This window comes from Watersipora subatra, chromosome 8 (assembly GCF_963576615.1).
Source record: "Watersipora subatra chromosome 8, tzWatSuba1.1, whole genome shotgun sequence".
NCBI classification, from domain to species: domain Eukaryota; kingdom Metazoa; phylum Bryozoa; class Gymnolaemata; order Cheilostomatida; family Watersiporidae; genus Watersipora; species Watersipora subatra.
Genome location: NC_088715.1, coordinates 35,266,712 through 35,282,859, shown reverse-complemented (window position 1 = coordinate 35,282,859; position 16,148 = coordinate 35,266,712). Strand labels below are relative to the sequence as shown.

General features: G+C 32.4%; 1 protein-coding gene across 1 annotated transcript in view; it reads right to left on the bottom strand.

Moving 5' to 3' along the window:
* LOC137401949 (cyclic AMP receptor 1-like) overlaps positions 1 to 16,148 on the bottom strand; it is a 38,157-nt gene that overhangs the window by 1,739 nt on the left and 20,270 nt on the right. The window contains exons 4-10 of the mRNA XM_068088420.1: positions 9,614 to 9,670; positions 8,156 to 8,225; positions 7,137 to 7,224; positions 6,392 to 6,526; positions 3,644 to 3,779; positions 2,027 to 2,180; positions 1,018 to 1,134 (exon numbers count right to left, since the gene is read on the bottom strand). Coding sequence (XP_067944521.1) covers positions 1,018 to 1,134; positions 2,027 to 2,180; positions 3,644 to 3,779; positions 6,392 to 6,526; positions 7,137 to 7,224; positions 8,156 to 8,225; positions 9,614 to 9,670 — 757 coding nt within the window. The remainder of the gene's footprint in view (positions 1 to 1,017; positions 1,135 to 2,026; positions 2,181 to 3,643; positions 3,780 to 6,391; positions 6,527 to 7,136; positions 7,225 to 8,155; positions 8,226 to 9,613; positions 9,671 to 16,148) is intronic.

Below are 16,148 nucleotides of genomic sequence, written 5' to 3'. Positions count from 1 at the left end.
TTATACATGAAGTCAATGAATACTTGAGCATATACAGTGTATACACTTGCCTGAATTCAGCTTATACGCATAGGTTTCATTTATTATTCCATAAAATATTGGCAGAAAATATGCAGGACATGAAATATTAATGTAGTAAAGTTTTAACTCAATATTTTTGTTATCAATAGCTTTTAACTAGTAATAACTCTTTACCTAATTAGAGTGGAAGTAAGTTCACAGCAGGATTAAGTCTTGCAACTATTTGTTTAGCTTTTCACTTTCTGTTTTACAGACGCTTGGTGATAATTATTTTCAGCCCTTGACTTCTTACTTTTTGCTTATTATTTTCATAAATGTCTTTCAACTCGCCTACAGAACACAAAATGTGAAGTCTGCACCATTGTTTCGTCTTGCGCTAACTCAGTACACATTTGTCTTTTATACTACATGATTCGGCGCTTCAGAGTACTGATGCTTGACAGAAGATCTTCGGCCAATCCTTTAGTGCCTTCAAAAGCCGTTGATGCATGTCGGCGTTTCTTTATAATTTAGAATTATCCAAAATTGATTAACGTGTTGTCAAAAAAGCTGGCATTTCAGAGCCAGATGGTTTTTAACCCAATCTTGGCATAATACTAATTATCAGTGATTACGAACATTCATATGGTTCGACTGCATATGGACACAAACGTAGGCCATAAGCTATCTTACAAGGAAAACATGCAGTTTTTAGTTGTGTTAGAAAAAAATCAAGTTAAACTTGTTGATTTTAAAATTTAAGATGCGTAGATAAAAGTAGGCATTATTAGAATTCTATTAATTAAAAGAAAGAGAAAAACTCATGTGAAGTTTTCACAAATGCTCAAATAGTTGTTAATTTAAAAAGCAACATACTACAATATCACATGTTTTAATATTAAACCCAGATTGATACTTAAAACTATATTATTACATTAAAAATGCTAAATAAAATATATTTGATTTTATAAAAAAAATCAAATATCTGGTAGCGCTAGTGACGTTTCTTTTACTTACATGGCCGCCTGCAAAGTTGTAAATTCTTTGCCAGGTCATTGAGTCCTTCCTGAAACTTTCTTCTTGTGAACGCTTTTCTTCCATTTGAGACAAAGAAGAGAGCACAGAGTACTATACCTGCATTGCCAAAACTTTCATTGTTTTAGAGTACAAACCTTTCTCAATTTATTCCATATACATCAACTAGGCCATTTTTTATCGTAAAACTTTTTACATCTAGTAAAGGAACAGAGTGGTTTATGCTTAGCAAAAATCAATTTTGTTGTAGTAAAAAATGACTAAAATGAATTGATATTTTGCTACTTTTAAATAATCAATAATGATGCTATTTATTTCACAATGATTTACATCATTAGCTTAATAATTAGACCCCAAATCTTAGAACTGGCAAAAGGTGTATCAATATTAATTTTAAAATAGATTAAACACTGATAGCAGACTTTTCTGGAAAATTCTAAAATAATTATAACATATTTAAAATTTGAAAAATGAGTTTAATTTTTTGAAATAGCTGTTTTTTCTGCACCAATAGTAAATATAATTTAGTCCATATAGGCACATTGCTAAAAGTCTAACTACTTATAATATGATACTTTATAGAAATGAAAACGTAGCCAATATAATCAATACTAGCAATGAGGTTGCAAAGTATAAATTAATGAAGTAATATAATGCTGTTACCTATCGTACAAGCTAAATTTTTGTTACTAAATGTAGAGTCATATGGTTTTATTATTATTAAGCAACACAGATGACTGATTTACTGTAAAACTATTTTCACACTAGAGCAAGCATGTTTTTGTCCCATCATTGTTACTGTTTGTTGTCATGACAAGATTTACCATCAGAATTGGTCAACACTTGCAATGTGGGTAATTTACTAGCCAGTAAGCCAAAGCTGCTCAAAATCGGACAAAACTCGAGAACAAATAGCTTCAATTAGGTGGATAGGTCATAAGCCAATATTTCAGTACATCAGGACTTAAGAATTACCAGGGTGCATACTTACCATATGAGGTAATGCTGATCATGTGGATTACCACAAAAACAAACAATGGTGCAGACCGTTCATTCTGTATTCTGTTAGCAAGTTGAACCAGATTTATGAAGAGAAAAAGTGCAAAGTATGTGGTCAAAGGCTTGAGGTAATTGTCAACCAGCGTCTGTTAAACAGGAAACAGGAAGCTATTTATTGTTTGGATAGTCTGTTTAATGGTATCAACAAACAAACAAATCAATAAATTAAATACCTAAATCCTGCTGTAAAGTTAAGTTCATTCTTATTATGTATAAGAATGAACTTATAGACTAAACAGGTAAATTGTATAATGACTACAAAGTTCTATGTAGAATTATATTACGCTCAGCATATAGCCTGCCAGTCTGAGGTTTTTCCTATTTAATTCAGACAGCCTCCATTAAGTGTTTAAGCAGTCTAAGAGTACAGATTAGTTGTCACACTAGATATTCTGGTTTAAATTTTCACCTTGTTGTCAGAAGGAAAAAGCATATGGCTGAAAACTTTGGCTAAATTGGACAAAAATAATTGTGAATGCAAAGCATTTACTCAAACTAACAGTTGAACACACACGCACGCACGCGCGCACGCACGCACACACACGCACACGCACGCACACGCACGCACACGCACACACACACGCACACGCACACACCCACACACGCACACACGCACACACTCGCACACATAGACACACTCATGCATATGCACACACACTCACTCTCGCAAGCACACTAACACGGACAGGCACACACTCCATGAGTAATAAGAATTATGAATAAAGAGCTAATTAAATTAATGAATAGTTTTTACCAAAACTGAATCAAATAATAAAGGATACTATGAAGATGAACTAAAAGTAACTGTGTCTGACGTTTCCGAATATTTAATTTTCTGATGAAGTGTAACACATTTCATGTTATGGCTGATCAACAGTAATATCAACATGTGAGAGTGATCGGTTACTATTTTTAAGTAAAATATATCCTAATTCCTACTGCTACATGTTTTAAATATTGTTTTGAACTATTCAACTCATGCCAAATATTCAATATAATTCGCTTTCTAAGTGACAAACCATAAATTGGAACACAAATATTGCTTATTTTGCTGTGGACTGTCAGCGTACCAGTATTTACTATAACAATAACTGTATCCATTCATTCAAAGCCAGAATTGGAAGTTGAAAATTGGAAATTGAAAATAAAAATTGCATTGTGCAAGACTTGAACTACTGAAATTCAGATTATCCACCTGTGGCCTATATCCTCAGTCTACCGATTTAAAGAATAATAAGTAAAAAATGTTTAATACAAAAATTGTCAATTACGTTTATTTGCAAACAATCCAATTCATCCGTCATAAAAACAAACAAGTTTTTATACTATGCTATCAGAATAGTATTTATGATATTTCATTATTAAAACCTATTAAGAGAAAATCAACAGACTTAAAAATAATGCAACCAATTTATTAGGGATGTGAAATTTACCAATTTCTGTAAAAGGCTTTAAGTAGATAGCCTGCTACTTTCAACTTTAAGTTTGAAATGCTCAATCAAAAAATTAGCTCACAAATCAGAAGATAATGTCTAGCTGAGGTTCCTACCCGTATGTTAGTGTTATGGTGCACTTGCGTGTTACAGTGTCCTTGAAATTTGCTGAGCTCTCGTCTAGCGTGGCATATCATGAACACGTAGGCTAGAACCATGAGTACCAGTCCCGTGAAAACTGGATACCAGTATCTACAGAAAATAAAAAAGTAAATAAATGCTAAAAGCTTGTGTTGGAAAAAAGCAAAAAGTAATATATACATTATATAATATATATATGCATAAATACCTATACTCGATACATCTAAAAATACCTACATATACATTTATTAACATATACACAAGTACATATATAAACATATGTATAAATTTACTTATATATATTTTATATATAATTTCATTTGTTGTTATATGCCGTATAAAAAAAAAGAAATTAAGTTAATTTGAGTTGAGTATATAAAAATTAGGTGATTTTGACTAAAGATCTTTTGTAGCAGCTAAAAAGTTGTTTTGCGCTTGGTGCTTGTCAGGCTGTACTTAGGCTGGTAATTTATATATATTAATATATAGGTATGTATTTATATATACATTTATATATATTTATACAAAAAAAAGTATTTTTAATTTTTTTAATATATAATTTATAATACTTCTTGGTAACATAAATACTAACTGAGCAAAAAATTGTGTTGAAAGTTTGATATATCGCTGTCATAAATCCAACAGCGAGCTTCATGTGAATAGATGTTATTGATCAATATTTAACACGTCTTAATTCATTTATGTTATGGAAGTCTTGTCAAACCTCTCCATCACCCTAATAAACTGTTTTAAAACTATAAACAGCTTTCTTATCCAAAATGACCACATTATAGTTGTCTAGTCTTTTTCATTTGGAGATACTCTCCTAACAACTAGCGAACTCCTAAAAACAATTTTAATCTTTTTTACAATAAATGAATAGGCAGTGAAAATGATTAAAAACAATTATATTTTCTTTAATTTCTAAAAACCTATCAATAAATATTACTGTATTAATCATAAATGTGTGCAACAAAGCTTTTAAACCATTAGAGAGTGGCCACAACTGTAATTTGGTTAATAATCATTATAATTCTTTGAAAGCAAATAATTTTTCAGAGCATTTAATGACTCATAAATATTCAGATTGTTGAATAATATTGAAAACATGCCTAATGTCAAATGCCAATAGCTTTATGCAACTATTTGTAATGGTTAAAATTCTGTTACAAATCATTCAACTCATGCTAGCATAAAAAATGCTTGTTTCTATCAACACCTAGATAAATACCTAGTGTTGCAAAAGGGATAAAAGGCTGCGTAAAACAACAGCAGTTAATTTAGTTGGCATTGGTCAATTTGGCTAACTAGCTTATAAAGAGCCTTGCACAATTGTTAATTTGAGTAACTGAAGCTAGTAATTTAACCTTATTAAAGTCTTTACCATAATAAGAGCCATGAAATAAGCTTTTAGTCGTTACGTGTCATGATTTCTCACACAATCAATCATAGTCTTTAGGCGTACTAGTAGCTACCAATAGCATTTTTGCGAGCGCTTTCAGCCTGCGTGTTTTTCTCAGTGTAATGATTATGGTCAAAAGGATTATGTTGTATAGCAATATAGCCGCTTGGCTTAGGGAATAGTATGCCTATCTGCGCACCTGAAGGTTTACAGCTCAATTCCAGTGCAAAGTAAATTGTTTGCTTCTATAACTTTATCGCTATAATTGGACAAGTGGACAACTAACAACAAACACTCAAATTTATTTATATACGAATGAATGCCCAGCGTTGCACGAGTAACAAAAAACATTCAGCATTTTTTACCATTTACCTTTAAAATGAAAGTGTTCATCAACTTCTACGTGTGCTATGAGTGTAATCAAAATGATGATATACACACATATAACAGAATTATAGAGAAATCTAGAAGTGCATTTTTCATTTAGAAAATCTTCTCTGCTAGTGAGTTAGCTCAGGTGTGAACCATAAGTGTGAAGCATGAGTATTTTATCCAATTGCTATTAAATTTAGCAAGTGTAACAATTATGTGCACAATTACTCAATTGTAACCCGTGTGGCTTAGTTGTTCGCTTGCTTATTGGTAGGAGAGACGTTTCTGAGTAAAAATCCAGTGTGAAGCGTATTTTTTCCTATAACTATTGATATAACTGAACAGACAAACAACAGACAAACACGAAAATATATATACATAATTTCCAAAGTATGTCCATATGTATGCATTCCGGCTATAGCCAATAAAATCTTGGAATAAAGGAATTGTACCAAATAAGACCTGATCTCAGACCCTACCTACCCTCCAGTACAACGCCCTACTCAATAGGCCACAGAGAATGAGTTGATAGCGTGCCGATATAAGTCGCTATATGGGAGCCCATACCAAACGGTTTTGCATACCAGGCATGGTGATTGCAGAAGTACATGTAAGTGATTGTCATTAGTCAGCTTACTAAAATTTTCCATTGGCAATCTGCCAGGCTAACAGCAGTGGCAGGCAACACTCCTTACATTTTAATTGTTTAGAAGCTGATGTTTAATACTTTGGCTACGCCGGGTAGCACAGCTAGTATATAGACAAAAGTAATGTCGCTGGGTTTTTACAACAGATTAAATTTTAGAAACTATTGATGGTATATAATAGATAATATCAAGTCAATTTTGATTTGCAGCGATTGTAAATAATACCATTATCTTATATGGTATATGACTAGAGATAACTTTGATAATAACTAACAAAATACTTTTCTTTAAAACACACTTACATTGCAAACCTCCAGCTTGAGTGTTTGTCAGATATCCAACAGAAAGGCACAGATGCAGGGCCATATGCACCCGAGACACTAAGAGGAAGGCAGGCAGTGAAAGATGTAAGGGTCCATGTTGAAGTAGTATACAGCCTACAAAGAGGGGCCAACTAAATCTTATAAACTACAGCCACTAATAAGTAATGTTTTAATGTTGTGTTGCCTGCAATTTTCGAATGAAAGAGATTGCTTGTGAACTTTTTAGAAGCAACAGGAGTTGCGAAATGCATAAGAATGGTTGGTTGGTTAGAAAAACAATTTTTAAAAGAGAAACTAATAAAAATAGAACGCAAGCAAAAACGAAAATTTCTGAGAACACCTACTTGAAGAATTTTGAGGTATAACTGCAAAATTCTTTGAGGCTGACAAATAATTATCCAACAGTTATTTTTATTGTTCAATTGAAGGTCAAAAATATCTCTGATTATCTTCAAAACTTGAGAAAGTCAGTTCAGCATGAATTAGGATAGAAATTACTGCTAAAAACTTCAAATTTCAAAGAGTCCATTAAAGGCCTTGTTTACATTGCTCGTATGTTGTGTAAATAGCATATGATGTAATGACAATTCTCATTGGCTTGATAATTTTTAGATTTTTCCAGAAAACAGCATTTTTTCTAACTACATTAGTAAAAGTTGAACATGCTGTAAGAACACAAAATAGACTAGCCGTTTAATTAAAAAAAGATTTGTCAGGGACTCACCACTCATAGTTGCTTGTATCTTTGTGTTTCACCATCAGCAGGAAGAGAAATATTGTGAAATTGACACACCAGAGAAACTCAGCAAAACCTAAAAAAGTAATTTCTTCTGACACAAATTGGCATCGAAATCTTTACTATAGCAGGACCGATGTCTGTCTGTGCATTTTTCGGAACAAGCCAGGCTAAGGACGTTAGAAAAAATGATTGTCCAATACGCTAGTTTAACTCTAGCGCTTGAGGTAAAGTATCAAAAAATATGTATGTCTAAAGCAACTCTTTACAGAATGATATCTTTTAACAGTAAAAATTTTCTGCCAACAAAGTTTCTACTGTAATGACTGCCTACGACATAAAAGCCAATTTTAATACAAAAAGCGATTTATGAGCAGATCTCTTTACAAAAAAACATACAAGCTTGATTGATTGATATAAATTAGCATTTTTGATTGATTTGTTGAAAAAAAAAATTGCATTTTTGCCAATTACAAATTTACATTTTTCCTAGCATATTTTATTGCAACAATATCTATTTTAAATTCTATTTAAAATTCCATTTTAAATATCTAATTTAAATTTTAAATTAAGGTTTCAAGATCTTCAAGGTTTGTGTCCTCCTTTCGACAGGACAGAGCAGGTTTTTGACTTGCTTCAACTTAAGTAATATAAACCATTTATGACATAATATGACATCTGTACTTTAATGTCATATTTTGAAAGTATCGCCGCTAGCTCCATTACCAAAGTTCCAGCTATATTTGTCCTCTAGGCAGAAAAAGGTGTTTTAAACGCTATATTTTAAACCAAATATTTGATTTCATTACCCAACTATTTTTTAGTTCTATGATTTTTGCATGGTATAATTGGAAAAAAAGTGTTTTAAAAAATAATTATGGTCGAAAAAGTAATATATACATTGTTGTTTCGGTGTTCGGCTATATGACTTAGTTATATAATAGTTAAATTATAAATCAACATATTTTTTCCTGACCATGAGACTGGGAAATCAAACTAAACCTTACCAAAAAGTTGAATGAAGAAAGCTTGGACAATGCAAAGAGTTGTCCCTTCCATATCTGGTCTACCATCACTCTAAAATGTGTACAAATCAGCTTATTGTTATTGTTATTGTTATTGATGCCAAGACAACGAAGTATGAAACACTTGCTTGCACTTGCTTCTTAAATGAACAACTTCTTGGCTTAATTTTGGAATTTTCATATAGTAAAAGAGCATACTACTCACATTAGTGAACAACCAAAATGTTTATCAATGTTTACTGTAAGATTGCCCTAAATCACAATAAGCAAAGAAATTACTGCATTTGAACTCAGAGTTTCAGTTTAGCATTCAGGCTCCTCACTGTTACACCAACTTTCATGTTGCACTCATTTGCCAGCACGACAGGTTTTACTATAATAATAACTGTGTGCGTTCATTCTTACAGAGCTAGTGTTAGTTTGAGGAAAAACTTTGCAGCGTACAGAATTTGAACTCTTGACATCCAAAAACTATATACCGTCTGTTGCAATCAACTTCTTACTGATTGTCATTATAATTGTGTGCATGAATATTACAACCGGTAATCTCTCACGGAACTTTGGACTGCCAGGATTCATAAAAATCCCACCAATTTTTTTGAAAAAGCCTGATCATATATAATTGTAATAGCATTTCAATTCAGTTAGTTCATGAACTTAAATGCACTTCAAATATTCAACTGCGATAAACAGCAAAAGCTGTTGGCAAATAGAAATTTTCTGCTTATTGTTCATGTGAACGAGAAACTTTTTTCTATTCTCTTTATAACAAGTCAGTTTCATATGATAAACCTATGCTGGTGAAGTGGTTGTGAAACATTGTAAGCTTGATGAAAAACGTATGAATTGCAGGACATCAAAGTTATTTACAGAGGGGCTGACCTATTGCAGAGTTTATGCAACAGGCATCAAATACTAAAAACCTAAATAAAAGGTAACACAATAATTATATTAGGTCAAATGCTGTCATAGTCTTGTAAGATGATTAATGATATTAGTTCATTGCTTTTTTAAGATTTTCCTTGTTGTTCTATAATTAGTGCCTTATATAACCTTTTTGAAAAGCTTAAAAACCATGCCTTTATGAATAGAAACAAAAAGTTTGTAAAGTTTTAGAAGAGTTTAAAACTTAAATACAATTAAAGGTTTAAGAAATTAGATGCTCGCTGCAATTTTTTTATGAAAAAGAAACAATTACATCTACCAATAGATAGACTTCAATCACTTAAAATGTTTTGTTCAGACCAAAATGCACAACAGTTTTCTTTGAGCTTACTGTTCCTCAAAAGGATTTTTTGCAAATAAATTAAAAATTAATAATTAATTTATAATTAAAAAACTTTTGCAGATATTAAATAATGGATGAAAAGACCATTATTTAATATTTGGTCAAATATTAAGTAATTGTGAAAAAAGGCCAAACAGATATTTGGTACTCACATAAATGGTGAAGACAGCAGCGAGGAGCGTCGCAACTAGAAGGTGGCAGACAATCCTCTGAAAGCAAGAAGGATAAGATAAGAGCAATTGTTTGTAAAGAATTCAAACACTGGTGAGATTAAAGAAAGGTCAGTAGTAGACTCCAGGTGCACCTATATCATTTCATTTCAACATCAGGTCCATTGACCAGGTGCTAAACATATTAGAATGATAGGCTAAATCTAGACTTTTTGTACCCTTTTAAATATAGAAAACGTTTTTCCATCCAAAAAAGCTTAATCCTATTAATGTGTTGAAAAACTGTCAAAAGTTCTGTAACAAACTTTGAAAACAGTCATTTTGTACAAAAGTTAAATAATTTTTGTTAAAGTTGCATGAAAATTACATCAAATCATGTAAAAGATACTTGAACATTTTTTAGTACATGTGCTTTGACCCAATCCTGCATTGTTTTTACAGTAATTTCTTTTATTTATTCACTTTTTTAAACCCACAATGTTAAAAAGAAGTGTAGAAGTTGTGCAATAAATATTATTTCATATTTTAAAAGAAGTTAAATTTTCAAATTTTTTCCTTTTTCTTAAAAGATTTCTGCATAGTGATAACTAGTCAAGGTTGGACAGCATGAGTAATTATTTTGGCATTTGTGAATGTTTCAAACAGAAAAAATGTAGTTATATTGTTATTTTTAAGCGAGATGTTAGACTGATAAGATGTAAGTCTGCAATCCCATCACTCTAATAGCCAAAATAATATAAGTTTATTTCACTTGTCTAAGTAACTTATGAGTTAATAGTAGTATAGTGAGAGCAGATCTACACATTTGTGCACTTAAAGTTGGATTTTGGGTACATTTTAGCCCGAGAATCTCGGAGAATGGTGTTGTCTGATGGAAAGTTTGGGGGGTAGGTGTGTGAGTGTTGGGAGCTAAGGTTATGAAGTTTGAGAGGAATTGTGGGAAGGATGCGGTGCTGGTCGAGAGGAATTGTGGGAAGGATGAGGTGAAGAGGGCGATGGTTTCGGGTTTCGATGCGATGGGTTTGGGGTTCGGGTGTCGACGAGTTGAGCGATCGATCGTCGAATGGTTGGGGTCGGGTTGGTGACCGGTGGGGTGAACGGTGTTATGTCGTTTCGGTTGAATGAACGCTGATGTTGGACGAGTTCGGGCGTGTCTATTCGTGGAATCGGTTAAGTCTCCCTTCGTTATAAAACTCTTTAAAGATGAGTAATAAAAAAGGGGAAAGTCGAATGAATTATTCATTAGGAAAAATTTCTTTTGAGAAGACATGAAGAGTCTTTATAGAAAACTAGATGATATAATTCAAATTTCTCCAATACTATTTATTAGTTTTGGATTTTTTCCGGTTAACGGTGAATTTTTACGAAATTTAATTCAATTTGAACATAACCCCTCGGATTGTTCTTATGGTATAGCTGGTTATGAAATTATTCAAAGGTTGGGAATTACTGAACGACTTGTTCAATGGGCTAATCCATCTTCACGATCAGCGAGATATTGTGTAGGCAACTCAGCTCGTTCAAACTTTTGTGGATGGAGATCAATGCCTATTAAGTTTGTTTGTTATCATCCACAATTCGAAGAAAATAATGGTAGATTTACAGCTCCAATTAATTCTTCCACTACTCGATCCACCATCAGAACTACACATACATCCAGAATTCCTACCACCACCACAACTACACTCGCTAGTACAATTCCTACTACCACCACAACTACACTCGCTACCATCATTCTAGCAAGTGGAATCACAACTCTTCCATCATCTGAAAATCTTAAAGAAAATATAACTAATACCCCTCCAAGTAATAAAGAAAGAGGCTATGGAAATGAAAGTTTTTCTGTAGACAAATTACAGGATGTCGAAATTTTTTATCATAATCACATACTGCTGCTAAAGTTGTAATCTAATTTTCATGCTTTCCTAAATTTTTATTCCACAATGAAAATGATATGTGAATATTGTATTGATTTTATTTTAATAATAGTATCTTAAAATATACAATAAAATATAAATTCTCCATCTTTGGAGATGAAGATTTTATTTCTAAAGGTTCTATTGATTTGCATATATATTCATTCAGTAAAAAAAAAAAAATCTTTTTTTATAAATACTAATTGTCAGTTTTCTGTGGAGATGAAGAGCTTGTCACTTCAGAATATTGTAATTCTTTCTTATCGAGAAAGAAGTATGTGCTGCTTGACTCGCTTTTCTCATCATCTTCTTTTTGTTTTGCATCATCACTGTTTAAATATATAAAACATTGAGGAATGAGAAAGGATGAAATAAATGGATAACTATATATCTTTGGTTTTAAAATTCTCAAAATCTACTTACCAAAATATACATTGAGCTAAGCCATCGTATACGTCTTGTCCACATGTGCAGGAAGGTAATCTGTCTATAGGATAATCCAATGGTAAATCCAATTGCAACTCCGTTTCACTATTTTGAGAGTTTGTTTCTTTCGAGATGTTTTTTTCATCACTTTCCTCACCATCTTCTTGATACCTGTTTAATTTTTTGAAAATCCATTGAAAATTGAGAAAAGATGATGTATATAAAATGAATAATTATATATTCATATAAAACTTTAGAATTTAAAATTTCAAAATGTACTTACCAATGTACACATTGTGCTAATCCATCATATACATGTCCACATGTACAGGAAAGTAGTCCGTGTGTACAATATTCCCATGGTGTAGCCCAAATTTGAACACAACTATCTGTACATTTCCCTTCTGACATTTTACCCTTCTCAGAATTCTGTTAGCTTATGAAGAGTGTTATGATAATAATGATTTGTTCTCGATTGCTTTTATAAAGTTGAGCATCTGTAAAACGCTTGAGTGAGTTTAATGAAAATTTATAAATAGATTACAAAACATTTCTCTATGCTTACAATTTCGCGAAAATGAATTTCGCGAAATTACACATATATATTATATAGTCAACTTTCGCGAAATTGGATTTCGCGAAATTTCACATTATATATATTATATAGTCAACTTTCGCGAAATTGAATTTCGCGAAAAGTGAATTTCGCGAAATTGGATTTCGCGAAATTTCACATCATATATATTATATAGTCAACTTTCGCGAAATTGAATTTCGCGAAAGTGAATTTCGCGAAATTGGATTTCGCGAAATTTCACATCATATATATTATATAGTCAACTTTCGCGAAATTGAATTTCGCGAAAGTGAATTTCGCGAAATTGGATTTCGCGAAATTTCACATCATATATATTATATAGTCAACTTTCGCGAAATTGAATTTCGCGAAAGTGACTTTCGCGAAATTGGATTTCGCGAAATTTCACATCATATATATTATATAGTCAACTTTCGCGAAATTCAATTTCGCGAAAATCTGTTTGCTATTTTCGCCTCATTAATTCCTTTGGACACACCCATCATTCTTCAATTCACTATATAAGCATTGCATGATCTGATGGAATATTCTGCCTCATTAACCATCTCTTGATGCCTACTTATATTTGAGAATTTGGGTCGATCGAGCGTTGATACCATAAGGCTTGTATGCTTCAGCTAGAATTCGGTTAGTCGGCTACTCGCGATTAAGTTCGTTGAGTGTCGCTGTTTTCAGGGGCTGTTGTGTGGACAAGCGCCTTGGCATTCGACCTGATTGTTTTCCTAGGTTTACCTATGGAATTCTCCTGTTTGGTTTGGCTTAACCATTCCATAACAGCCTCTCGACCAGTAAATAGATGAAGATGATGAACTAGTAAAGAGGCATACATGGATTAATATGTGGATTATTTTGAGGATAACTCCAACTCAGCGTGAGTATATCAATATATAAAACTTATATCAAAAATGTTACGTTATTGAATCATTGGCTTTGCCGTTTCCGGTTAGTGCATGCGCACGCAGTTCTGTTTTTATCCTCGAGGATACGTTACACGTTTTTCTAATGCTCTTGTATTGTATTCCTTATTCACATGTACTATTGTTCGTTATTCATAATATACATTCTACAGCATTAACTACACACATATTCAACAAAAAAAGTAAATAACATTCGGTTGTATCTTTTACCAAGTTTATTTCGATATAAAGTATATATGTATATTCAATTGTAAAGTATAGAAAAAAATTTTATGTCAGTTCTTCTAGTAATTTAACAATTTGGGAAGTTCCTTGAATATGTACATTGTCAATACCTTCATTTTCTTCGTTATTAAGACTTTTACTAATTTTTCCATTCCAATCATATCTATCTAGTATAGTTTTTCGAACTACATGATCTCGTGTATCTTTTTCAGAAATTTTTAGCATAACTGTTAGAAAATCTTCTATTGAACATCCTCTGCTCCAAAATATTGCAAAGAGAAGACAGTAATCTCCACATGTTGTTGAAAGAAAACCTTGGAGTAGAACATCATTCCATTTAATTAACTTTATTCCAGAAAGTTTTAAGATTTGAGCGACATCTGGATATGTTGAAGGATCTCGTCCTGTTGAATCGAAATAATTAATTTCGGATTTTGTTCGAATAACTCCTATCCAGTGTTCTCCTGGTTGATAAGAATAGTGTGTGTTAAAAATATATATTCCTTCATTCGATAAAAATTGTTCTATAAATTCATTTCTTGCACAGACAGCAAAAAAATGATTATTAGTCATGTGATCTTGGGAAAGAACATCGAAAATATTTGCTGTATTCATCCTTAGAATATGCTTCCACCACTGAGTCGAACACTAAAGTCAGAAGCGATTTCCATCATTCCATCTTTTTGTATATATGTATTAAGATAGACATTTTCTGGTGTTGCAACCCGAAAACCGATATCGATTGTTAGTGAAACATGTCTCATTAAATGAAATCCTTCGGATGAGAGATCTCCTGTCAAATCGAAAGCGTATATTGCAAGTCCAGTTTCATATTCACTCAGTCCAATTCCACTTCCTTCAGAAGAAAGATCTTTTCCCATTGCATTTAGAAGTTGTACATATGGTCGAGTATACATTCTATTTACAAAATTTGGAGTATATCGTTTTCCAAAAGGTAGTCCATCAATTTGTAGTTCTACATGACTCACATCGTAATGACCAAATTTGAAAGGATTACGATTGTATGATCCATTTTCTCCATCGTGTGATGAAAGTGAAACAAGTATTAAATTTGGTCTAAGTGTGTTATCAGCAATTTTTATTTGAGTATGGGTTAATCCAGTATTCACATTATAAGATCTGGTGTATACCCGAGAAAGAGGATACTTTGCATTAACACCATTAAGTAGTTTTTCGTTATGTAAAAGCTGAATTGTTTGGTTGATTTTTAATTTTCGAAGATGAAGTACACATTTCGTCAACTTTACTTTTCCCCCTCCTCCAGGAGTAGCTGTTGCTGCCATCAAACAATAACTTGGTTTACTTCGGTCTAGTTCTAATTTACAATTCAATCCTGGAATGAGATATCTTTCCTGTTGAAAAATGCTAAGATGGAGTCGTCCAAAAAACTCAAATGAGTTTGAACCTCTAATAAGATTCTTTCTTGCTGTAGCCGCACTATTATCGAATTCCGCACCATCTTTTGCAAGATTATCATCTTGAAACCATCCTTCTGCTTTTAATTGGTATTGTTTTGCTTCTCTGCTATTATTGAGAAGGGTTTCTATGAACGATCTCATAGGATAATCACTTGAATGTTCAACAACAGATCCATTAATTTTGAATGTTGCTGTTTTGATTAGCGAATGAAAAAACGCATCCCCTGGTACAACATTTACATTAGCAGCAGTATTGTCTAAATTGGAACCATCGTCCTTGACTACTTTTCCTTCGATTTGCAAATATGAATTACTTAAATCGATATAGTGATCTACATCTCCAGGTATTTCAATTTCAATTGGCCCATATTCACTGAGACGTGACGGAGCTAATTCACTATAATATCCGCGCTCCACCGAACTATGTGTGCCTGGAACATCAAATATACCCAAACTTTCGTTTATCGTAAAAGGAGAACCCGATATTTTTAAACCTGTTGAACCAATCTCTCCAGAACTCATCTTTCACTATTGATGTATGTCAATGAAATGAACTAAAAAATATTGAGATAATAATATATAAAGCATTTTCAAATTTTAAAAAATATTTGGAGTGGCTTTTCTCCGTCGCTTTGCAGGTTTGCTACGGTTATTTAATTTTCTTTTCCCAGGTTTTCTAACTCTTGGAATTACTACTTCATCTGTTTCTTCTTCTTCTTCTTTTGGTCTCTCTACCATGTTATTAAGATAATTGGATGCAGCATCTAACCCTTTTTTCCCTAATGAGATAGCCGTTTTTTTTGCTAGAGGCGCAACAGCTTTTGCTAATTTTTTAAATATTCCTGATAGTCGTCCATTTCCCATCACTCTCTTTCCTTTATATGGTGTCAATCCGCCATTTCCTGATTGATTAGACGTGTAATATTGAATGTAAAAGTTTTTTGAGTCTTCTGGAGTATATGGAATTAATATGGAATTCATTGTTTCTTTCTGAAA